The sequence below is a fragment of the Ailuropoda melanoleuca genome, chromosome 2, assembly GCF_002007445.2.
Source record: "Ailuropoda melanoleuca isolate Jingjing chromosome 2, ASM200744v2, whole genome shotgun sequence".
NCBI classification, from domain to species: Eukaryota; Metazoa; Chordata; class Mammalia; order Carnivora; family Ursidae; genus Ailuropoda; species Ailuropoda melanoleuca.
In genome coordinates this window covers 112,632,075-112,658,875 of record NC_048219.1, presented here as the reverse complement: position 1 = coordinate 112,658,875, position 26,801 = coordinate 112,632,075, and the positions used below count along the sequence as shown (strand labels likewise).

Below are 26,801 nucleotides of genomic sequence, written 5' to 3'. Positions count from 1 at the left end.
AGAACTCATCTGTGATTTTCTTTTTTGTAAAAATATCTCTGTAAGACCTCCAATTATGTTTCTGCTTTTCTTTATAAGAAAACAGAAGCTGTCGAAGAGGTTTCAAGCCCTGCTACAATCGTCGTTGCATTCCTCATAGCAAGTTATGTGATGGTGAAAATGACTGTGGGGACAATTCTGATGAATTGGACTGTAAAGGTAAATGTATGCAGCATCAGCCTAGGAATATCATTATGCTAAGTGTTTCCTGAACTTTTCCACAGTGTGTTCCTGAGAGCAGAGTGGTTTCACCCTTTTGGTATATGGCAACTGCTACTATAGATGGACCACACTTTAATTGCTGTTGGAGAGGAGTTATTGGAGTTTGCTGAATTATGGCTATATTCTCTCTTCTGGTTTCTATCCCTTTGCTCACTTCAAAACTCTCATCATTTCTCACTTCTTCAGTTCTACTGCCATGCTTATGGGACATTTCTTCCGGATACTGAATGTACTGCTCCAAAAATGCTTTCCTTCACTTCTCATATCTGTTTTTCAAATGGCCTCATCCTTTTCCCAACGATTAGACAGGAAACCTTGCTATTATCCTTGATTCCTCTTTCTACCATATTTTATCACCCACCTGTCCACATATCAGTAAATCATCCAATTCTTTGAAATATCTTCCCTTTCAACCTGCTTTGAGCCTCAATTAACACAATAGTCCTTTAACTGGTCTCCCTGCCTCTACTCTTTCCAGTTAATCCCAAGGTTGTAGTTATGCTATAATGTTTTATTGAACGTGCTCTCAGAGTGAGTACTGGCACCAATCAGCAAGCCAGATGACCTAGGACGGAACCTCAGCCCCTACACTCTGTGTCTTTGCATAAAATATTTAACCATTTGTGCCTCAGTTTCCCAAACTGTAAGAAAAGAGTCAATAATTAAATGAGTATATTAATATTAAATAAACTGAGAACAGAACTTGGCATATGGTAAATGCTGTGTAAGCATTCACCTTGCTTTTTTAATCATGGCCCTGATATAGAAACACAAATGGAATCTTGATGTTTGCAGAATAAACAACAAATTTTTTAGTCTAACATTTAAGGCCTCTTAAAATCTGGACCCAACAGATTTTTCTTTTCTTTTTTTTTAAAGATTTTATGTATTTATTTGAGAGAGAGAGCGAGAGGGAGAGAATGAGCGGGGGAGGGGCAGTGTGAGATGGAGAAGCAGACTCCCCGCTGAGCAGGGAGCTCAATGTGGGCTGAGATCCATGACCTGAACCAAAGGCAGACACTTAACTGACTGAGCCGCCCCGGTGCCCCCAAACAGATTTTTCTTATTTTTCTTTTTTTTTTTTAAGATTTTTATTTATTTATTTGACAGAGCTAGAGACAGCCAGCGAGAGAGGGAACACAAGCAGGGGGAGTGGGAGAGGAAGAAGCAGGCTCATAGTGGAGGAGCCTGATGTGGGGCTCGATCCCACAATGCCGGGATCACGCCCTGAGCCGAAGGCAGACGCTTACCCGCTGTGCCACCCAGGTGCCCCTCAAACAGATTTTTCTAAACCAGTTTCCCTTTAAAAATTTTCATTCACTGAGCACATTTCATTGGGTAAAATGCATTAAGGACTGAGACATAAACTTAATAAGTCATCTGCCTGCCCTTGAGGAGTTTAAAACTCCAAATAAAGATAGTTGTTTAAAGAGATGAAGTTGTATATCAGGTTTTATGATTGCACATATAAAAATATAAGTTTTGGGGGGTTGGAATAAAGTATAAATAAGATAGAATGATCAAAATAGAAGGTAATAAGTAGAGAGACTAACAACTGAAAGCTGAAAATAATTTGATATGGTTAGAGCCAGGTTGTATATTGGCAAGTGATTAAAAAAAAATGAGGCAGGTTAGAGGAAGGAGCCCGGACATGAAGGTGTATTTAGATGCCATTTTAAGGAACATGAACTTCACCTTCTAGTCACCAAAAAGTCATTGAAGGTCTAAAAGAAACCCAATTCAATCAAATTTACATTTCAAAAAAAGGGGGAAAAAACTACGCTTGTGCAAATGAAAACTATAATGCTGAGATGAGAAAGATAAAACAGGAGGTTATCAGAGCAGCCAAAGCTTAGAGGAAAAGCAGAGAGACTGATACAACAGAATTTTAAAAGGTGGGATAACAGGTCTTCTTGGGTAATAAACATAGACAAAACATGGGAAAGAATAGACAAGTTTTGTGAACTTTTTTCTCCCTCTTGTTACATTATTTGTTTTTTGTTAATTTTTAAATTTATTTTTGTGGGTCTTTTGTTCATGTGGGATGAAGGATAAGGTAATAAAGATGGTTTGCATTCTGAGAGTGGAGCACCTGTAGACATTCAGAAGGAACTGTTCCAGAGACATTTGGATAGATAGAGATCTGAGGCTCAGGTAGTAGATTTAGAGCAGAAGTGTTCATTTTGGGCTTAATACAGAGAGAAAGCTCAGAGGATGTATAGAGTAATAGTCATTGTAGGGGAGTACACTCGAATTACCTATTGAAATAAAAAAATAAAGACACTAATAATATAAGAAAAAGAGAAGAGGACCACAGGACTAATAGAAAGATCCTCATAAGAAATTATCATCATTATTATTATTATTATTGTTATTATTTAAGAAGGGAGGATCAGTTAGCATTGCTAAGGTATTAAGGATGGGTAACAGGGCAAGTATAGACTAGGTGATCATTGAACTTGGCAAATAGGAGATAATCTCTTGGTTACCTTCATGAGCGTCAATTCAGTGGAAGGATAAAGAAAAGCCAGATCTCCTTGGGTTGGGGCAGAAAATGGATGGTGAGGGAGTAAATACAGTGAATAAGACTATTTTTAGACAAGATTGATGGTAAAGGAGATATGTGAAGTACAGATGCTATGAGAAGGTGATGCAAAGTTGTGGAAGAGGACAAACACTTGGGTAGCTTACAGTCTAAGGTTGACACTAGTTTAGGAAGAGCCATACTTTTGCAGATTAAATCAGCTGTTATTTCATATTACCTATAAAGGATTAAAAATGATAAAATATAGTAAGATATTGGGAATAAGTAGAGGAAAATGGGTAAGTATTTGGAAGAAAGAAGGAAAGCAAACTAGAAGTAGACCCCAAAAAAAGGCAGGTTTTATCAGTTATTTGTAACCAGGAAAGAAGAATTTAATAAAGACATTAAACTAGGATAAAGATAAAAACATCGAGCTAGAATGTGAAGGAACTGAACAAAAGATACAGAAAGTAGATTTTAAGACAAAAGTCATAAAAGGGACCATCGGAAGTTAATAAGTTACTGTGGATTTTCTTGAAACAATGAAAAAAAATTTCTACGGTGGTAAATAAAGTTTGGGTTTATGAAATATGGCACCTACTACCTGGTAGGTATGTATTAAATTCTTATGTTACTGGTGAAGCAATAAGTCTTCCAAAAAAATATAGATAGGTTTTATTCTGACTAATATCATCAATTCCAGATGCCGAATAACAGTAAAAATAACTCAAAATGTTATTTCCCCTTTTTTAAGCTAAATTCTTGATTTCTGTGTTACAGCTATCTCAGTCATATACTTGGGCAAGAAGTACTGCATTTGTGAATTGAGTTTCTGTTAAAACTTTTCTTTGTGATAAAATAGTGTAAAAATCATAACAATTGGCTACCTTAAAAGCAGCAACAACAACAACAACTATTGCCTTGAAGTTCTTCCTGAAAAATGTAAGACGTTTGAAACTAAAAACACTTGTGGGAACTCAAACATACACCTTTTTACTAGAAATGAATAGATTTAAGTTAGTGGACTAACTTGTTTAAGATAAACAAATGGGTAGCTTTTTGATGAGAGATTATTTATTACAGTTGTATCTTTTGGATTTGATTTTTCTCTCATATTAAATTAGTTCACATGGTGACCTTGTAAGTCACATTTCACATCTTAGGGGAAGACTTCTCTGGGTCCATATCCCATAAGCCAGTCTATCCTATAAATCAGTAATTCAGTTGCATATCCATACAGCAAATGGAACCTTATAGTACCTAAAAGATGATGAAGTTTGAAAAGGATGGTGGAAGTGCTCAGGGACAATGGAAAAGGAGTTATCTCTCCAAGTCCTTCCTTCCAGATACTCCTTCTCTGTTTCTTTCATCAGGGCAACATGTGTGTGCAGTGCTTTGTTGTATATATGCGTGTACACATGCAGGCATGCACATGTGCACACACACACGCACACACACACAAACCACCTATTACTTTTTAAATGTAAATAAAGTAAGACAAAAAGAATTGAAATTTGTACTATAAAAAGTCAATATATACAGAGAGAGTTTGATAGGCTATGGAGAGAGGCGGTAGTGGAATCATCTGTAAGTTATTTGAAGTGCTATTACACTTTTATTCCTTTACTTTAGATATTATTATCATTAGTTTTATTCCAAAAGGCAGGGTGGAAATGGATATTACAAGAAATCAGTTTTCTGATTTCTTCTCCTTTCGAAGGGAAGCAAAACTCTAAATCCTTGTAAATCTTTTATTACTGCCCTGAAAGTTTTAGACACCAGACTTTCTGGTGGGGAAAAGGGGGTAACCAAAAGAGTTGCTCAGAAAGTTTGTCACTCTGATTTCCTCTTCTGGTGTGTGAGAGGTTGAGTGAATAGGTTGGGGAGAATACACAATATCCCTCCTTCTCTCCCTATTGAGATGGGTCTAATTACTCCCCTTGGGAAGTACATGAACTTGCCTGGGTCACCTGGACACCTTTAGGTGACTGAAAAGCTAAGTAATTCTAAGGCTACCTCACAGAGAAGAAACTGGTGTCAGTTTTTGGTTTTCTTTTTCATAAGTTCATAGCAAAACTTTGAAGATTCCATAAACAATAAGCTAAAGGAAAAGGATAGCATGCCTGTAGATGAAATCATCATTCCTTATGGGTTTGCATACCCTTAGAACCTAAGCAGTAAATTAAATAAAAGATGTGGTTTGAAAGTAAACAGAAGAGATATGACAGCAAATTTAATGTTTTTTTTTCTTTCTTTCTTTTTCTTTTTTTTCCCCGTGTCATCTGCTGTGTGCTGCAGGCTGGGCAGGGAAGTTGGAAGAGAAAATATTGACTTAAGTTATTTATAAGAAATGTCCTAAAAAACCATAGAAAGACCAATCAATGATGTATCTTTTCTATCTCATTAAATATTTTAACTGACATGGAATAAAGAAAGTGGATGAAATAGGAAAATTAAGAAAGTATGTGAGGGAAAGAATGGTTTTTACTTTCTCTCTTAGTGCTGCTTTGATCCACAGTCCCTGTCAGATCTTCCTTTGTAGTATCTCATTGCTATTCCTGGGGTGGCTGTGGTAAGTTTTCACTCATATTTTGTAGGCTTTCTTTTACTTTTGGACTATCTGGAGGGAAAAGTCTAGTATTTCTCACTTGGCTTATCTTTATTTGGACTACATTATTTTCTTTTCTCTCTTTTTCAGGACTTTTAGCCTGAGGAAAAATTGTCAGAAAGCTTTCACATTCACTTGACAAATTAGAGATTCCAACATATTTCTCCCTCAAAAATCACCCTAAGGGTGAAACAAATTTCAATACTTTACTGGCCAAATAAAGTGAGGAAGAAATATAGTTGAAGGAACATAGAGGAAGAGGTTTTGGCAAAAGAGGTATTTGCTTAACTATTTAATAAAGTTCCTGCTTTCCCATGTATTTCTCCCGTCTCCCTGTCCTTCCTTGCCTACAGATGCTGGAGATGTTAATCTCCACAACCATCTTGCCTCTGCTGCATATGAAATTCTGCAGCCACTTAATATGTCCAATTCCAGTGTGACTTAGCACCCTACTTAATCCTCTGATGGTTCCCAAACTCTATACAAGGTCATGGATTCTGTGAAGAGAGGACTTGAAGTAAAGGGACAGTCTTCCTATTTGCACATTCCACATACTCTAATAGGCCTACTTGTCCTGTTCACCAAGATTTATTAGCCCTATTTTTAATTGGAAAATGGGAGAAAAACACATCCTGCAAATATTCTACTCTCTACCCTGTTCTTCTGAACCCCTACCTCATCCTTTCCCCCGTGTCTTTCTTTTAAATACTATCTCCTAACCATTTTTTTCCAACTTCAGAGTTATAGTTTCTTTTCATCTAGTCAGAGTTCTTCTCCTTCCTTTCTTCTTCTCAGAATTCCATCTAAAACTGGATTCCACTAGCTCCACATCTCTACTCTTCTCAAAGCATTCTTTATTTTCACCTGAGAGCCCGAATACTGTTTTTGAAACTCCATTACTGTAATATTGCTGGATCTCCAGCCCCCATAACTATGTGAGTTGCTATCCTCATGTTAATGGAGTCATAATTTGCCTCTTCATGCTATCTGCCACCAATCTCCACTCAGATGGACTCCCTGCCATGTACACAGAAGATTTCTCTGTTGAAGTTTGGGGAGAGATGGAGATGGATTGTGATTGTTCCCCCTGGGATTCTTCTGGTATCCTTAAACTCTATGAGTGTAAGACAGAAACTCAAGGGTATTATGAAATAAATCTTTGTAGACTGTCAAGGAACATTACCACTATCTGGAGTGTTGTTTCACAGAGAAAAGAATCCTGCTTCTAAATAAAGGGATTATAAAGAATCTTTTGGAACACAAACTCTTAATAGGGGATTGCTGACAGATAGCAAAGTAAAAACAAAATGTAAAAGTTTGTCATGATTACTTGCTATGCTATGTATTCCATTTACTGTTTCTATTGAAAAAAATAGTGAATCTAAAATGTAATAGAAAGGTACATGGAAGAGATTCTGCTTTTTAGACATAAAAGAAGGATATCTGTTTTTTTTTTCATGTTTAGAACAGTGTATTTATCTCTACTCATAAGAGCATTATCTGTTTCATATGATAAGATGTTATTTTTAATGAAAACAGCACTGAAGCAATTATAATTGTAAATTATAAATAAAACATTTATTCTAATCGTCATTTAAGCACAAATAAGGATACAATTGCAAGATACAATTAAATATAATAAGAACAGTCGTTATGAAATACATATGACATACATGCCCTTGAGTAAAATTTGCATATTTTAAGGTAGCATTTTAACCACTTACAATTGATATAATTTCTATTTATAATTAAATAGGCTCTTTAAAATATCAACACTAGTAAAAGTGGCATAATCAAAGAGCCCTTCAGGTTGTACATTTACATAATCAACCTGTGGAAATTTGAATTTGTAATAAAAATCTCACCTAAGTTAATCTAATGTACGTAGTATGTCATGCACCTGTTCACAACATATTGCTGGAAACCATTATATGGTAATGAATGTGTGAGCAAAGTAGAAAGGAATATATGATTAAGCAGAAGCTATTCTGTATAAGGTATATATAATGACAGTAGCATATTGAAACTGATTTTCATCTAAGCATAGCAGGGAATTGGAAAGTCATACTTTCTAACAATAGAGACGAGTCATACCACATTTATGTTTCTTGGCATGAGGCATTCATCTCTCCTATACCAAATGTTAGTGATATGGCCATGTAAAGGAGTATAGCATAGCATGGAAGACTTTCTAGCGTTGTTGAGCTATTTCCTCTGAGTAATAAGGCAAATGCGCAGCGGTTTCTCCATCTCAGTCTCTGTTTCTGTCTATCTGACTCTTTTTATCAAAGAAGGGAATGTTCCACTTCTTTGGAACCAGATTGGGATTTCCCTGTACTTCCTCAATCAGACATTTGCTCTGTGTTATAATCTTGTACTTTGGAAATTGAAAGGAGAAAGAATTTTCAGCAACATTTGATTTTTTTTATATGTTGGCTTAGTGCTAGACTGATACTATCATGGGAACCAGGTACAATCCCTGCTTTCATGGAGCTTACAACTTAGTGGGGGAACAGATACATAAACAGGCAATTGCAATGAAGTACTGTAAGTACCACAACAGGGTAAACCATGTGAGGGATCTAATCCAAACTTGGGGACGGGGATGGAAGCTTTGGGTCAAGTTTGACTTCCCAGAGTTAAAAGAGCAAAACTAAACAAAATCATATGAATTTGTTAAAATATAGATCTTCCTCAACTTAAAGTGCAGTTATGTCCTGATGAATCCATCGCAAGTTGAAAGTACTGTAAGTCAAAAATGCATTCACTGCACATAACCTACCAAATGTCATAGCTTAGCCTAGCCCATCTTAAATGTGCTCAGAACACTTTCATTGGGCTATAGTTGGGCAAAACCATCTAACACACAGCCCATTTTATAATAAAGTATCACATATGTCATGTAATTTTGTGACTACTGTCTTGAAAGTGAAAAACAGAATGGCGTCTGGGTACGGAAAGGTAAGGATATTGATTGTTTACCCTCATGATCACGTGGCTGACTGGGAGTTGTGGCTTATTGTTGCTGCCCAGCATCAAGAGGGAATATTTTACTGCATATCTCTAACCCAGGAAAAGTTCAAAATTCAAAATTGAAGCACAGGTTCCACGGACAGCTTATGGCTTTCACACTACAACAAAGTCAAAAAATCATGTCGAACCATGGTAAGTCAGGGACCGTTGCTGCGGAAAATGTTAGAGCAAGGAATCACTTTTGTCTCATCTATGCATTTATTTATTTACCTGTTTTTCCAGTTTCAACCTGTGCTGCTGTTGAGTTCCGTTGTGCAGATGGGACATGCATTCCAAGATCAGCACGATGCAACCAGAACATAGATTGTGCAGATGCTTCAGATGAAAAGAGCTGCAGTAAGTTAATCCACTACCTTTTGTTTGTTCATCCCTGGGTACCTTTGGCATTCCATCTAACACTGCCCAGTGTTTCACTGAACCTTGTCCAGAATTGATATGTAATTAACTCCTGTTGTGTAGGATAATTGCATTCTTATTTCTTCAAATAAGGTTAACTTTTCTTGTTTTTGTGACCTGCATAGAAGGCTTGTAATCCTTGCAGATGAGGTGTTTTTCATTTTTCTGTTTACCTCTTTGTAGATAATACAGATTGTACACATTTCTATAAACTTGGAGTGAAAACCACAGGGTTTATAAGATGTAATTCGACCTCACTGTGTGTCCTGCCAAGCTGGATATGTGACGGGTCTAACGACTGTGGGGACTACTCAGATGAATTAAAATGCCCAGGTAATTCTAGAAAGAAAAAGTCTTTGCCTTGAGATTTAGAAGCTCGTTGTATAAAATAAATTTGTTAAGTTTTAGCCTTCACATCCAGTGATTAGGATTAAAATTTAAATAATGTTGACTAAATTACAAGTAATCATCCTGTTCCAAACATGCCCCTTGATCTTTTTTAGTGAGTTATGAAATGATACTCAAGAAATCTGTTCTGTATTTGGATCGATTTCCTTTTAATGTTTAGTTCATGATTAATCCTCTTACAGTTGGTGATTAAGTCTTAAAATGCGTGATCTTTAAAGTTGCCATGGAGGTATCACATGCTGAGAAAAAACTACCCATGGACTAAAGGGAGAGAGACAATGCTTCTTACCACAGGCTTTACTCAATGCCGTGCAGCTTGTATTGTCATGTTAGGCTGTTTGGTGAAGTTTATACAATCTTTTGGCATAGTAGTATGTATAATAGCAATTACCACTGGGTCAAGGTCAGAAAGGTATATTTATATTTGACTTTTAACTGCCTTTACATACATAAGCTCTGAAAGTGTCATCTGTATTCTTAGAAGAATGTATTCCATTAAAAAGTCACGATGCTGTTCCTAACTATTTCAGAAAACAAATTTTTAAAAAATACAGGAAGTAAAGGTGTTAAATTACTATAACTAGAAGTAGATATGATTTATAGAAACTATTAAATGTGTCCTCATACTGTAATTTTCTCTCCTTATCCTGCTACTATACTCACTTTTTCCAGTTTAGTTGACATAAAATATTTTTTTGAAATATTTTGAGAAATTATACAGCAGTGCACACATACACAATCTACTGTGAAGAATCTATATTCTTAATTCATAATCTATCACTTAATTGGGGAATAGCAGCTTCCTTTTATTTTATGTTTTTGTTTTCCTGCTCAGCAATTTGTAACATTCTATGATCCGATTTTTGTTCCTTCTGGGTTTGAAAGGCTAGCTGCACCATAGGAAGAACTGGAGAACTTTTCTGGTTCTATGGAGAACTTTTACATGCACTGATGACTGTGGCTCACCATAACTCTTACACATTTTATTTTTAATCACATAGAACATTTTTTAAAAAATATAGTAACATTGATTTAGACTGATGATGGCTGGGTGTCTAGATTCTTAACCCATTATTCTTTCTACAACAATTATGTACCTCATTGTAGCTGTAGTTAATTTTTAAAATTAATATGAAGGCAACGTATAATAGATACCCATTAAACTTCCATATATATAAAACATATTACATATATATGTAAAACTTTGTGATCTTTATATATTTCTAATATTAATAAATTATTTTAAAAGTTAACTTTTAACATTAATAAAGAATTGTGATTATAATGGGGAAGAAAGGAAAGGGAAGCTCCTGTAGACTGATGAGACAGATAGACAGCCAGACAGGAAGCTACTAAGAGGTCAGTCTAAATAATTTAGCTTGTATCTAGGCTAGTCCTAAGAAAAAGTAAGACATAATCACACTCAGGAATTTTTGATTTAGTGGTAAATTCTGTCAAAAATTTTGTTTTCATCTTCAATCTACAAAGTTGACATTTGAAAAAATAAAATGGAATTGTCATCTTAATACAGTTACAATGGATTATTGTAGTGTGATTATTATAGTGTGAATGGGTTATTATAATGTGACATATACTCTAATATTTGCTTCCAAATTGGCTATCATTTACAAAACTGTGTAAACCTGAAGGTTCAAGGGTACCAATGATATTTGGTAGAGAAAAATCTAATATTTCATATGCACTCTTGGAAGTTATAATAATAACAATACTCCCCAATCTAAAATATATATATATAAAATTTACAAAATAATTTTACATACAAATACTTATTATTCTTATGATAGTTCTGTAAGGTGTAAAAATTTTAGAGATTCTATTGTAAGTTGTCTTTCTTTATAAAGTAGAGAGTGCTTCTATAAGCCTGTCAAAGCATACTCAGAATATAGGTCAGTAGGAACACCACGCCTACACTTTCTCAGTAAATCTCCACTGTTTTTATCATGTTATTTATTTTTATGAATATGGAATTACAGATATTTTCCACCAAAAATGTTTCTTTGGCCCAAGGCTCATTCACTTTATGATTATCTCAGTTATTTTATTTTAATTCTATTGATAGGACTCCACATTATTTGAATTTAACAAGTTTTTCCATTAGTATCTTTTTTTCAGATCCAGGTCCAATCTTGGATTGGATTTGATTATCGTGTCCTCCTAGTCTCCTCTCTTCTGTGCCACGTTTTTGTTATTGTTGTTTGTTTGTTTGTTTTTTAGCTTTTCGTTGATTTTCATGACCTTGACATTCTTGAAGAGACCACCTCAGCTCATTTTTATCTAAGTTTTCTTGTTATTTATCTCTTCCAGCTCAGGGAGTATTACTGTTTTATTATCTACCTAGATTGTAGAAGTCTAAGATTAATTTAAATTATTTGACATTACATTCTGTATTTTATCACAGTTCAAAACAAACACAAATGTGAAGAAAATTATTTTGGTTGTCCTAGTGGAAGATGCATTTTGAATACCTGGATATGTGATGGTCAGAAGGATTGTGAGGATGGACTTGATGAATTCCACTGTGGTGAGACTGTATTTTGTTCTATGTGCCATATTATTATTTATATGCCAATGTTCTCTTACATAGGATTTTATACAAAATATTGCTAATTGATTTTAACAGTTTTCATTTTTATTAAATAACACAAAATAGTAAAAATTAAAATAGAACAGAAGAACTTGTAATGAAGAGTAACAATCTCCTGCCCCAGCCGTTTCTTCTTTTTCTGCTTTTGTTAGTGGTTACCTTCATCATTCTAAATGATATACCTTTATTTTCTGACTTATTAACTCGAAATCCTAATATATTTACTTTATGCAATGAAAAATGAGGATTTAGCTCACACTACTCATTATACTGTCCCTACCTGTTATTGACTATTATTATTCTACATTTTTCTGTTAATTACATGGATAGCTTTAAATAGTACTTAAACTTGTGTTTCCTCAAACTCTCACCTTTCACCACCTACCTCCTAATTTCTGTGTGTGTACATTTCTTCTTACCTGGGAAGGCAAGACAGCATTTTTAAAATTTATTTTATAGAATTTATGGAGTTTATAATTTCTAGTCCAAAGAAATTTCCTACAGGAAAACAAAGCATATATTCACTATTTTCATTTAACACGAATAACATACACTATGGTGAATGCACAAAGTAGAAGAAAAGATTAAAAATGGATCTTCTATGAAATGTCAAACTCCTCTAAAAGTAAATGTCATCATGAAATATAAAGGTGCATTTTGTTTGATTAAGATGCTATATATCTTTACATTAGAGCCAGATTGTGAACAAGATTAACAGAGAACTTTACAAATAGTTTATGTAGATTCATAGTTTCTGGACAGGAAGCCATTATAGGGTTGTATTTTCTTTAGTTTCATTTTTTCCAGTCTTCAGTTTTTCTAAATTTCTCTCTTTTTCACAGGTCATCTAAGTGAATATTTTAAATAAAGATGCAAGGTTTTAAAATAGCTTATAGGATCAAAACCATAATGTTGTGTTTTTTTTTTTTTATAATTTATGCTTGGAGGACTTGAATTTAGAAGGATTTTATTTTGAATGTTACCTGGTGACAAATATGCTGAGTGGAGGGATAGGCTGAGGGTGGAGGAGAACAATCACAAGCCTGACTTTGAAATTAAAAAGAATACACTATTACAAGTGAATAATTTGGTAATAAAATAAAAGCCACCATGCCAGTGAATTTAGATGTTATTAGTCAGACTTAAGTATCCCCAAGAGAATTAAAAACATCTAAGTGTTTAGTATGTAAGGGTGTGAAACTGGTGGCTTATCATCAAGCTAAAACCCCCTTAGTCACCTCATCATTAAAAACAAATATATATGCTGGTGAATATATCATATTATAATCTTGCCTAGGATGCATTTTTTTTTCTCTAGTTGTTCAAAAATCAATTAAAATTTGGAAGGGAAGACTAGACCACACTCGGAATATTTTTTGTATCCATGCAACGGATGTTGTGTTTTTTTGTTTTGTTTTGGTTTGTTTTGTTTTTATATGACACCCTGGAACATACTTAAGGGAGAGTGGCTAGCATAATGAGTAGCTCAAAGTCAAGCCCTGTGAGAATTCTGTGGGAGGAAAAATGTTACATAACATGGACACTCAGAGGGAATACGCAGGCTGTTGTCAAAATTTTTATAGAGCTGTCATAGAGAAGAGGAATTCGGCTCATTTTATTAGAGGACAATTTATTTTAGCAAAGTCTAAGAAAAGACTCACTGTCAGACAGACCTGTCCTAAGCTGGTCTCAAATTATTTTTTTTTTCTTGTGCACCTGAAGCAAACATTTTTGTTTGTCTTCTAGATTCTTCTTGTTCTTGGAACCAATTTGCTTGTTCTGCACAAAAATGTATATCTAAACATTGGATCTGTGATGGAGAGGATGATTGCGGGGATGGATTAGATGAAAATGACAGCATTTGCGGTGAGTTGTTTCTTCTGTGCTCTCATTCAATTTTTAGGCATATGATATATACCCACTCTCATTTTAGAACATACATAAAACTGTTAAATTTAAAATTAAATTTATATGTACGCGTCTATGTAGCTTGTTTCATATTTTAATGACAACCCATTGTTCTACTATTTTTATATACACAGTCATTCAATTTTTAGAATTTTTTCCTGAATATTCACACAATGAATGTATTTGTAAATTTTATTTTATTTTTTTTATTTTTCAATTACTTTTTTGGCCTAGATCTCTATGACTGGGATTACTTGCATCAAATGATCAAACATTTTTCATGGTCTTTGGTATGCATTGCTAAATTGCCATCCAAAATATACTGATTTACACTGCCATAAACCACAAATGCTATTTGTGTTTGTATATATGTATTATAGTGATTATTACTATTGAATTATTTTAAATGGTAAGTAAAAAAGGGGGCTATTTTATATAATTTTAAAATGTACTTGAAAAACAGCTTTATAGGATTAGAGGTTGAGTGTCGTACTATATATCAACTACAAAGCCAATGTAATTGCTTTTAAATAATCACAAACATTTAACAAATAACTTAAATGGAATTATTAACTTACTTTTTTAAGGGGTAAAAGAAGGAATGATCTAACCTGTATAAATTTATTAGAAATAGCCAGTCATTCTACTCATGTATTTATATGCCTCTTTGTCTATCTTTCCAATCTGTTTCTATATGTGTATTTGTATTTATAGGCATAAAATCTTTACTCATTATATCAGCACTTTTTCACAGCTCTTATTATCCTATTTTAGAGAGAAAAGACCCAAGTCATAGAATAAAGTGCATGTACAGAGTTAAGTGTACTTAATACCACTTTTAAATTTCAGTAGTGGTCACCTGCTTTTTAGGTCAGTACCTACCATGGAGACAGGTAGATAGGATTTTATACTACTCAAGCTAAACTGAAGTTCTCTGTAAATAATATAAAACTGGAGTTGTCCTCTGAAACCCGACAATTTTTCTTGTATTTAAGCCACCCCAAATCTACTTTTTATTTACACAGCTGAAACAACTTAGTTATACAACAAATAAATATAGAAAGATCACTATCAAAAAGCCCTAAAAGGAAAAAGAAATCGGTAATCAATTAGATGTCTGGCCAGTCACTTTTAACTACTTTGTTTCTCTTTGCTATTAAATCTTTCTTTAATTTTAACAGAAGAATTACCTACTTACAATGGGTTGAGCATGTTGCCAGTCTTTAAAATCATCTTGCTTTTTGACCGTCTGTTTAAACCTACACTACACTAAATGGCTCTGTCCTTCCTGAGTGGACACAATAGAGTAGAAGGTTTAAAGATTCTGAAACCAGAGTTGAATTCTCCCACATCTGTATTTCCCTTACCTATTAGGAGGCTACAAAAAGACCTCCTTTATGTAACTATTGTGATCATCTAACATGACCTATGTATACAATATAAATGAATTTATTTCCATTCCCTTTTGTTCCATTTCTCCTGCTCTCTCCCTTATTTTTCAGAGTTATTGCCACATCTACATCTAGTAGTGTCCTGATAATTTTTTTTAAAGAATTAAAATGGTAATGGACATGTTTACCTGTTGTCAAAATACCCAGTCTATTTAATTTAATTACAGGCTGCATTTTGTATGCTAACTACCAAGCTGGTGACACATAAAGACTGCTGTAGACCGAATATCACTCAATGAACTGAATCTAGTATACTAGGATTGGGAAGGAACTTTATAAATAATTTATCTCAGTGGTTATCATCTTTAGTGCACAAAAGATCTTTCTTAGAAGTTTGCTAAAAATGCACATCCTTAATCTTCACCTTCAAATGTTCTAATGTGGGCTGTAAGCACAACCTTTCTTAATAAGCACGATAGTGGCTCTGACTTGGGATCTGAGGATCCTGTTTTGAAAATTGTAATCTAGTACACCTTCATCATTTGACAGATGAAAAAAGAGAAACTCATAGAAGTTAATAAATTGCCTGAGGTCACTCAGTGATTCAGTGATAACAGACTTAAGACCTGAATTCAGATTTCTTGAATACTTCCTAATGGGGTAGTAACTCTTACCAATCAAATATTATTTCTGAGCAGGTGCACAAGACAGATCTGGTAGAAATCTTTCAGCTTATCTTCTTCCTTTCTTGGGATTCATTTCCCTAAGGAAGATAATGTGTCTCCAGATGGCAGTGGTAACTATGGAATGAAGCCATGAGTTTTTTCTTTGGCCCATTTTCTTTCTGATTGACTATGATGTTTTGGCATGCTCTTAATACAGAAGCTGTTGAATACTATCAAGGGAGCCAGAAAATTAGCTTCAAAGAGCTTTATGCCATTTTATAGCTTGAGGTATCTTAGTAATTATCTAGTCATACCCCTCATTTTACAAATAGAGATACTCAGACACTTAGTCTTCTCCAAGGTCATACAGAATTAAATTTCTCAACAGCCAAATTGATGTTATATCTATTATGCCTACCTTGAGAATAAATTGGATGATAATAAGAAAGTAGACAAGGAGTTTTACATGTATCAAAACTTCCTTACTAGAGAGATTGCACTTTTTAAAAATCTCAAGCTAAATAACAAAAATATTATGGAAATTAAAGCACTAATTGAGAGTATAATAGTGAAAGTGACACTTTATACTCTTATGGCAAGCTTAAAAAGATAGATCATAATGAGGAATAGTATAAAAATAAATTCTGTAGGAAAATGATTTTATTATAGAAGGTATTAAAGACATAATAGTAGGTAAATTCATTTTTAAATGAAAGCAAAATTTATTTAATAGATTTTTTATGATTTCTTCCAGTAATAGATATCATATTAAACCCCATTCTATTAACACTGATCCTCATTCAAATGAGCAAATCTGAATTACCTGGAGGACTTTTCTGTATTCACTTGCCATCCTGTCCTCCAAGCTAAAATATATGTGAAGGACAATCATGTTTATGATGGAAAAAATCCTGAAAGGGTTTTATTTTGGCACCCTGCTGCCTCCCATATTGAAAGCATTGCATTGAAAAGCATTATCTGCTCATAACAACTCTGCAGCTGAAAAGAAAGATGATAATGGTTCTATAATTAAAGCATTTTGGTCACTGCTTTAAATGTTTGAAACCAAATATCTCTCATCATTCTATTGTCATATTTTTTTTCCTGCAGATATTAGCATTTTTTTAAAAAAAATAATTCTAACAATATGTCTTTTAGCATCTATTCTATAGGCAGCTTTTGCTCACAGGAAAATGAAGTTAAAGAAAAGTTAGAACATGATTTGAGGGTCATGTAACTGATTCACTCAACAAGTATTGTATATAAATAAGTAAAGCATTCAACATGTATAACTGTACTAGGTGCTAGGAAAACATCATGAGAAATAATTATGTTTTATTTCATATGATTGTCCTATACCCATATAAGGAGAAACAAAGAAACAACCTATGACCCTTTGAATTTATAATAAAAATCAGCAAGCATTTTTTTACCGTATACATTTAAAAAACATCATGTATCTAAAGAGACATTGAATTGACAGAGCAGAGAAAAAGTAGATTTTATTTATTGTGTAAAAACAAAAGGAACATGAGTAATTTATTCTTTTTAACAACACAGGTGGGGAGTAACAATCATGACATTAGCAGCTAAGAGAAGCTGCTTAGGGGCACCTGGTGGTTCAGACCCTTGGGCATCTGCTTTCAGCTCAGGTCATGATCCTGGGGTCTTGGGATCGAGTCCCACATCGGGCTCCCTGCTCAATGGGGAGCCTGCCTCTCCCTCTGCCTGCCGCTCCCCCTGCTCGTTCTCTCTCTTTCTGTCAAATAAATAAATAAAGTCTTAAAAAAAGAGAGAGAGAGAAGCTGCTTAGCAATCAGAAGGGTTTGGACTCTCGGCTCAACATGTGGCATCCTGTGCAACTTGTGACGTTCTGCAAGCTTTTCAACTTCTCTGAGCCTAAGCTTCCTTTCAGTGAAATGAGACCAATAAGAGTTCTCCTGGTTGGGGTTCTTGCAAGAATTAAATGAGTTAATACATCAAGTGCCTAGCATATATTAAGCAATAAAAATGCTTTAATTATTATTATTATTACTATTAAAAAGAAATACAATACTCACACTTAGGAAGGCGTGAGTTCTGAGAGTAAAATGTGTAAAACATAGGAAAAGGATACTATGTGATGATTCCAAATAGCAACAGTCTCTTCCTTGTCAGCAGCATTCTTCTGTTTTCTCTCTTTCTAAGGGGGATATAAATGTTACATGCAGTCATCTTAATGGCATTCTCTCCTTGGGTTTCAGGCGCTGCCACCTGTGCGGCCGACATGTTCAGCTGCCAGGGCTCCCATGCCTGTGTGCCGAGACACTGGCTTTGTGATGGTGAAAGAGACTGTCCAAACGGCAGTGATGAGCTCTCCACAGCAGGCTGCGGTAGGACACGTGGGGGTCTGTGTGGAGGAAAACTGACGCAACTTCCTGACACTCACTTTTGCTGTACCCACTATCACATTTTCCCTCACTTTCCCAATCCCTGGACTCATAAGCAGTACCAGAATTAATCAGGTGGGATGTTGTCATCATAGGAGTTCAGCAGCCCCTCTAACCAACTGCTGTTCAGAGTTTTTCAAACATGCACAGTGACACCACCCATTTTAAAACCATTCTGATGAACACAGATTCATCATTTCACTTCTGAGATTATGTGGCTACCTGACGTGTGTGTGACTGTGGTAGATTTGTTATTTTCTTTTTAGAACCCCGCCCCCACCCCCACAAAGGCTTTTAGATTGCCCCTTTACAGACACTCTATAAATGGCTGATGTGATCCCAAATAACCACTGATCAGAAGGTCAGTAAACACCTATTAGTCCTACGGAGAGGGTATTAACCCTTAGGTCAGGTAAAAACAGTATGGATATAACCGAGTGAAGCTGGGGGATCAGGGGAACACCTTTGGAGGTCAGACGATTTATTAAGTTTCTGACTCTTAGTCACCTCAGGAAATTTTCACAGAATTGCTCAGTAGTAAAAATTTAGATAAATTCCTTTGCATGATCAAGAGAATAAAGGGGCTGAATATTTGAATGCAGGTCCCAAGGTCACTTAGGGGATCTGTTGAGCTGAGCAATTTATCGGAAACAGTGCTATGAATTCTGCCCATTAAAGTGAATTCTGCCAATCATCTCTCCAATGACCTGTCTTCAGGTCTTTAAACTATATTTGAAGCTATAATGTAGGTGTGCGTGTATGTGGTTGTGTGTATATGGGGGTCGGGGGATAGTTAATATGGAGAAGGAAAAAGAAAACTTTGAGGCAGGCCTATGTGCACAGAGCTCATGCTATTGTAGAATAATTCACTTTGATCTTGAAACTGATATGTGTGTCTGTAAAGGTCAATGGGGCTACTGAGGGCTACATAATAAAGGATTATGTATCATTTCAGGGATCCAGATGGTCCCAGTATACTGCTGCTATTGTAGCAAGTTAACACTCTGGGAGGCATATTAGCACTATTAGACCACATGGGTGCTATTAAGTAAATTATGCTAAAATGCAACAAATTTTACTCAAGTGACCTGAAAGTGTTAATGCCAAATAAGCCTCTGTTGCTTATGTTTTAAAAAATAATTCATCTATTAGAATTGGCACAATTCACTTGAGTTATATAAGCTGTCATACAGTTCAAAGTTAGAGCAGTTATTAGTACCTGCATTTTACTTTGATGATAATGGGAAGTTTTTAAAGCTGCTCCTACGTGGCTTCCACATCATTTTTGAAAATAAATTTGTTGAAAATAAATTACACTTGATTGAATCCAAGGAATCCTTTCTGTTTTACTTATTCATGTCTCTATTTTCATCATTAGGGGCTAGGGAGCCGATTGACTTGTAAAAGAATCGTTATGCCTTCAGTGTCAGAATGAAGTATAGAAAAGATACTGGGTCATCACAAAGAAATAATATATTAAAAAGAGTAGAAGTATCATGGAAGGATTTCAAGAAAAAGTAGTAACGTTATCTGAGTCATAAGGAACAAAGAGAGAAAGAGAGAGAGGTGTTCTAGGTAGAGAAAAGTCCATATTAAGACATGGAAGGAGGAGGTTAGAAGGCTTACAGATTTTTTTCATGTGCCCATTTTATGCCAATTATTTTGGCAGGGGTTTTTATTTACATTATTGAATTCTCCCAGTACTCAGTGAAATGTTTTTGAGGATCTGCCAAAAATAATTGTTACACAGATAGGAATTTAAATAGCACCTAGGAATTTACTGAGTACCTGAAATGAGCTGACCTTCTTCATATACCTTATCTAGTTCTTGCAAGAAGTTTATCAGATAGATTTTATTATCCCACTAAATGGATGAAGAAACAGATGCAGCAAGAAGGTAAATACCTTCCTCAGGATACAAATCATGAGTAGCAGAGTGACTTTTTGCAAAACCTTCCTCTTTCTGGTATACTATAATGCCATATATCAGATTCTTTTTTATTTTACTTAAAAATGAGATATTATTAACATATAACATTGTATTAGTTTTAGATGTACAACATAATGATTTGGTATATGTAATATTGCACAATGATTACCACAATAAGTTTAGTTAACATCAATTATATAGTAGATTATTTTTACATTTACAACATCCCAAATCTTGAGTACTAACATTAACATTTATCCTTTAAATATAAGACAAGGTAATTGAAAATATTTAAATGAGCTCCTCAAACCGCTATGATTCTATGTATATTGTTACATGCATATTAAAGTTTATTCACTTGCACAAGGTACCAGCTTTTGAACTTTTGATGAAGGTTATTGCACTTTTTGGTCAACCATTTTCCCCTTGGTTAGGATCCTTGCTACATCACTACTGTCGTGAATCAGGATTCCGAAAGAATCGATACTCCATTTTGTGGATAAATATTCCTAAAATTTGATATGGTACTTAAACTTGGGCTTATGACACCATAGATCTTAATTTAACCCAAAAGTTTTATTTGTATCTTAGAGATAATAACTTTCTTAGTTCTTTTGATGTTTTCTTTTCACTTCCATCATGAGTATTATTAGCACTTGGTAGTCTTTTCGGTTCCATTTTTCACAAAGAAGCAAGGTTTTTTTTGTGGTTTTTTTTTTATCACTTCCCTAGTATTACTACAGGCATGAAGAGAGAAAAAAACCCAGTCACATTATTACAGTTGAGTGATTGTATTTTTTAAATCGTGTATGAACCTTTGAATTCATCCTTCAGCAAACTTACAAATGCTAAATGAACGGAAATTTCAGGGTCACTCTGGAATTGTTGAATGTATTACTACTGAAACTTTGAATAACATTCATATATTTGATATATAAATATATGTATGCTAATATATTATTAATTTATATGAATATTCATATATATTATGAATGGAATATTGAGCTAACTTTTCTCTTTCTAAATAACAATGAATTATTGAGAATAACAGCATACATCCCCTAAACTCTTCAGGTGGGGGAAGGTAAAATAGGTGCTCACCTAACTTCATTCTTTGTGATATCTTTCTTAGCCCCCAATAATACATGTGATGAAAATGCTTTCATGTGTCATAATAAAGTGTGCATCCCCAAGCAATTTGTTTGTGACCATGATGATGATTGTGGAGATGGCTCTGATGAGTCACTACAGTGTGGTAAGTAATCCAGACTTTTCATGGAAGACATTCTCAGGCTGAGTAATGGTCTTTTAAGATGACTCAAGAAATATAGAATTAAGGGTGCCTGGGTGGCTCCGTCAGTTAAGCGCTGGTCTCTCTGTTCAGCAGGAAGTCTGCTTCTCCCTCTCCCTTTGTTCTCTCTCTCTCTCTCAAATAAATAAATAAAATCTTTTAAAAAAAGAAATATAGAAATAAATGACGAAAATGACACATTTCTTAAGGTCACTAAGGACATGTAAATTCGGTTATTCACAGGAGTACCTGGATAACCTCTTTCAGCTCTAGTATAATAACACATTGGTCTGAGGAACATGCCCACTTGTAGTATGTTCTTATTTGGAGGCACGTGGGGAAATAGTTATAAAAATGTCTTTGGTTGAAAGTACTTTAAACTTTAAAGACAATATATGGCTAGCTAGTTCAGTCTTATAGCCAAATCAAATATTTGATTGAGGAAAAAATAATAGAATTCACAATTATCGGAGAAGCTGGATACTTAATATTTTCCTTCCACCTTTTTACATGTGCACTTATTGGTTAAAATTTAATTTTACTATGATGAAATGTATCTTATCATTACATATATATTTATTTGACCATCACATATATAAAATATATATACAAATACATATGTAACTTTTATAGTGAAAATCATTAAAAATTCCTAGTTGAAGTTGGAGTCTTATGTGAACCTAGTATGTTTTGTTAAAACAAAACAAAACAAAACAAAAAAACCCTTCAGTGCATGAGTAAATATAAAATGAAAAGCTGTAAAATCCACATATATTCATGAAAGGCAGATTTAGTGCCCTCTTTTGTCCTCCCTGTGTTGTGTCTATAGCCTTGGTCTTTGGAGCAATCTCTTTGAAATCAGTGGATACCAGTTTTTATGATCATTTCACCATTAAGTCATGGATTCAATGTGATATTTTAAAAGATACATCATAACTTAAGATGTAAATCTGAAGTAGAGTTATGTCTGATTGAATATCTTCCCTCTGCTAAACACTTATTCAGTTGATATGGAGATGAATGAGACAGAGATCCCACTAGAAGACATTGCAGACAAACAGGAAAATCCAAATACAAGATAGAATAATAGCACATATTGTCAGATGGGAGTAAGAATCACAATACCTGGGATCAGAGCTGAGAGAATAATTTTTGAAGCACTAAAGAACAGAAGCAGGGAATGTTAAAGAAAGTCATATTTAGATGGAAGATAAAATAATACAGTGGTTAAAAGCATGGACCTTGGAGCCAGGTGGCCTGGGTCCAGATCCTGGCTCTGCCGCTTACTATCTGTGTGACTTTTGAAGTTATTTCACCTTTCTGTCCCTAAATTCCTCATCTGTAAAAAATATATAATAACATTTTTAACTCTAAGAGCTGCTAAGAGAATTAAATGAATTAATATTTGCAAAGTGCTTAGAATTGTTCTGGACACGTAGAAATTTCTATGTATGTTTCAAATGCCTTCAAATTGACATGGTTGAAGAATAGCAATTAGTCTTCTGTGAGGTAAATCGAAGTTAGAAAGTTGAAGCTGGATTCTAAAAAGTCTGCAATACAGTGTTAAAGAATTTGTATTTAATTATTTTGGCTCTCAGTTGCCAGCACACATTTGAAACAGGGAATGCCACAGTCAAAATATGTTTCAGACCCATCTTTTTCAGCAGAGTGGATGAAATATTGCCCTGGGAGAGGGGAGCCATTAGGTGAAAAGTAAGCTAGCTAGAAGATTATTACTATAGTTCTGATGATTAATGAGGTGATGATAAAGCCAGGGCAGAAATGTTGGAATGGAAAGAACAGAATGGGTTAGAATTCATTTACAGTCCAATATGGAGGATAAAGGGGAATTTCTAGCTTGGATGACTTGGTGGATGGTGTTACCATCATTAATGAGATTTGGAACACAGGAGGTCAAGGGCCAAGTTTTGCTGGTGTAGGAGAAGAGAAATGTGCAAAAGAATTAATTTTGGATGTTTTGATATGAAGTGTTAATCAGGCAGTCATATGAAGCTATCGAGTGAGTGTTCGAAAGTTTAGTTCCAGAGACCAGAAGTATGATCTGGACAAGTAAGATTAATTTGGTGGCCATTGGCATAAAGATGATATTCAAAATATGACAAAGAATGAGAACACCCAACACTGCAGAAAGGAAAAGAGAGCAACAGGCTGAAGATTTCACCTACAATGGTTTAGGATGAAACAGGAGATGACTTCATACAGAAAAAAGGATACAAGGGAACAACAAAAGCAAAGTAAGAAAGATGCCGTGGGAGTGGATTGTAAATATTAAACCAGGAAATTATTTATAAGCTAGTGTGCTCAACAACATCAAATGCTACAGGAAAGTGAAATAGGAGTCTGAGACACTTTTGAATTTGACACTTGTCACTCGTCATTTGTTAGCTCTGAGAGGAATTTCAGAAGGTAGATGTTGTAGAAATGTATGTGAATGAACCAAGGAGGAACTGGAGATCAGTACCGGAATGTTGTACAGAGTAGTAGGGGAAAAAAGTAATGTGCAGTTAAGAGTTATGTGGATGGATTTTTTTTTAGGATTTTTATTTATTTGAGAGAGAGAGAGAGCTCGCTCGCACACATGGGCAAGAGAGAGTGCTTGAGCAGGGGGAGGGGCAGAATGAGAGAGAGAATCCTCAAGCAGACGCTCCCCACTGAGCAGGGAGCCCTACAGGGAGGAGGGGACAGGGGCACTTGAACCCAGAACCCTGAGATCTTGATGTGAGCCAAGATCCAGAGTAGGCAGCTTAACTGACTGAGCCACCCAGGCATCCCAGATGGATTTTTATTGTTATTGGGCTGGGAGAGACTTGAATGTAGTGTAGATATTGAATGAGGAGAATGAACTAGTGAAGGGGGGGAAGATGAAAGGCCAGGGAAACTGGAGGTATTTTAGAACTCTGTAGTTTTGCCATTCAGAATGATAAAAATCTCAATTATATAATCATTGTTGAATTATTTTTCTATTGGAATTTTGTTTATTTGTTAAGAAACATACAGATCTTGTTCCCTGTCTTCAAAAGTAGAATATTTATCAGATTTACCAGGAAGTTTCTAATAGAAATGGCAGTTTTTATTGTTAACAAACTTAGGAAAAATTCAATCTAAAGCTCATAATAGAATCAAATGAGTTTTACTTACAAACAGGCATAGATATGATCATTAAAAATTGACAGGTTGATACTGTGATTTGAATAAAGCTTTTTAATACCTCTAAGTATCAATATATAGGATAATTACAAGTTTTGTGCTTATTGCTTTATAAATTTGCTTTTTTTTTTTCATTTTAACAATGTCTTTACACTTTCAGTGCTGCTTCCCAAACATAAACATGGCATTATGGCTTCTTAGAATTATCATTATAACTTGGAATCACTTCATCCATATGTTCTGGTACTATACCTAACCAAGCTTAGTCTTGAAAAAAAAAATTAATAGCTTTATTCTTGTTTTCCATTCAAAGGGAAATCTTTAGGATATAGATCATAGGTGAATAGAGATAATATCCTTGAGTATTGCATTTTTGTTTCCTCACATAGAAACAAAAAGATTTCCTTGTTTTTGATTTTATTTCCTGGACCATAATCCTACTTCTCAACCACAAATACCTCTTACAAGTATGACCACTGTCCCAAAAAAGAATAAGAAACATTTCCCGTAGAAGACATGGGTAAATCCCATGGTTAACTAGGTATAGTGTACATTAGGGAATGCAGATTCAATATTTGTTATATGAATTAGCATGTTTACTTCTTTATCTCTAGGATACCGACAGTGTAAGGCAGAAGAATTTAGTTGTGCTGATGGACGATGTCTCTTAAATAGTCAATGGCAGTGTGATGGGGACTTTGACTGCCCTGATCATTCTGATGAAGCACCTTTAAACCCAAAGTGCAAAAGTGCAGGTACAGAAATATATAATATTATACTTATTCCCAAATTTGCTTTTCAGTGGAAAAACTGTGACTCTGATTTTCACTTCAGTCTGGTGTGATATTCAATGAAAAGAAATGCAAATAATTAAGCATGTGATGTTTCAAGTGATACCATGCAGGATCCTACTAATCAACTATGTTTTGCATCTAGTTTTAGAAATTTAAATCTGTGCTAAAATATGAAGATTTGGGGCAATGAATCTAATGAATCCATCACCTCGATCCCTTCAGAAAAGTCATCTTTTCTTAATACATGATTTTATGTGATAACAATTTCTTTGTATGGACCTATTTGAAAACTCAAACAAAATAAGTTGAGATTTACTGAGAGAAAGTCTGTATTAGTGATACTTAGGCAAAACGAAGTAAATTGCATATCATTTGAACAGAAATATATACGCAGCCAAACTTGGTCTATTTATCATTTCACTATTCCAAAGACTGAATACATAGTCATATATTTAAAATAAACCCAATTACTTTTTTCTCATGTACTTTACATGGTAATAGGCTCTCTTTTATCATGTATGATAATAAGTAATGTTCAAGTCATCAGGTTATAAGTAGCTGCAAAACCTAAACTCCTTTTCCATAGCTATATTTGGAACAACTATTATTCACCACAAATGTCCTTTTTATGCCCTGACTTAAAAATGTCAGTGTTATATTTCCAAGAAGAAAAAGAATTTAGGAATATCTACCTATTCTAGATTCTTAATTTTTAGTGACACATAATTTCTTAGAGACCTATGGCTTGAGGGAAATGTCAAACTATCATTATACTTTTGAATTAGTTCTTCACGATATAGGTGAAGACAGAAATACTCCAGTAATTTTACTATAGGTGCTTATTTTGATTGTTAATTTTCATGGCAAAGAAAGACTTTCAGTAAGTGTTGAACATGAAAGTACAGTTTGTCCTTGATTTTTTTTATATTTTGTGTATAAAATACTACACCATAGAGGATTTTATGTGTATATGTATTTACTGTAATTTTTGACAGATAAGTTATCAGATTTGTGAATGTTTTCAGCAATTGTAGCATAAAGCAATGGCAAGCCCTTTATGTTCCATTTGTTTTATTTTCTTTTTCCAGAACAGTCATGCAACAGTTCATTTTTTATGTGCAAAAATGGCAGGTGCATTCCCAGTGGAGGTCTTTGTGACAATAAGGATGACTGTGGCGATGGCTCAGATGAGAGAAACTGCCATATAAATGAATGTTTGAGTAAGAAAGTCAGTGGATGTTCTCAAGATTGTCAGGATCTTCCAGTCAGTTACAAGGTGAGTACTCATCAAAAATAGTAAATCCCCCGATACACTGGAATTGGAGATAATGAATTCCATTCAATCCAAGATAGCTGTAAAACTTAAAATGCATCATAATATCGTTAGGTA

General features: G+C 34.5%; 1 protein-coding gene across 1 annotated transcript in view; it reads left to right on the top strand.

Annotated features, from left to right (window-relative positions):
- LRP1B (LDL receptor related protein 1B) overlaps positions 1 to 26,801 on the top strand; it is a 1,837,899-nt gene that overhangs the window by 1,562,846 nt on the left and 248,252 nt on the right. Inside the window, exons 46-54 of the mRNA XM_034642051.1 lie at positions 79 to 198; positions 8,649 to 8,762; positions 9,006 to 9,155; positions 11,650 to 11,772; positions 13,582 to 13,701; positions 18,043 to 18,171; positions 21,291 to 21,413; positions 25,232 to 25,372; positions 26,500 to 26,687. Coding sequence (XP_034497942.1) covers positions 79 to 198; positions 8,649 to 8,762; positions 9,006 to 9,155; positions 11,650 to 11,772; positions 13,582 to 13,701; positions 18,043 to 18,171; positions 21,291 to 21,413; positions 25,232 to 25,372; positions 26,500 to 26,687 — 1,208 coding nt within the window. The remainder of the gene's footprint in view (positions 1 to 78; positions 199 to 8,648; positions 8,763 to 9,005; positions 9,156 to 11,649; positions 11,773 to 13,581; positions 13,702 to 18,042; positions 18,172 to 21,290; positions 21,414 to 25,231; positions 25,373 to 26,499; positions 26,688 to 26,801) is intronic.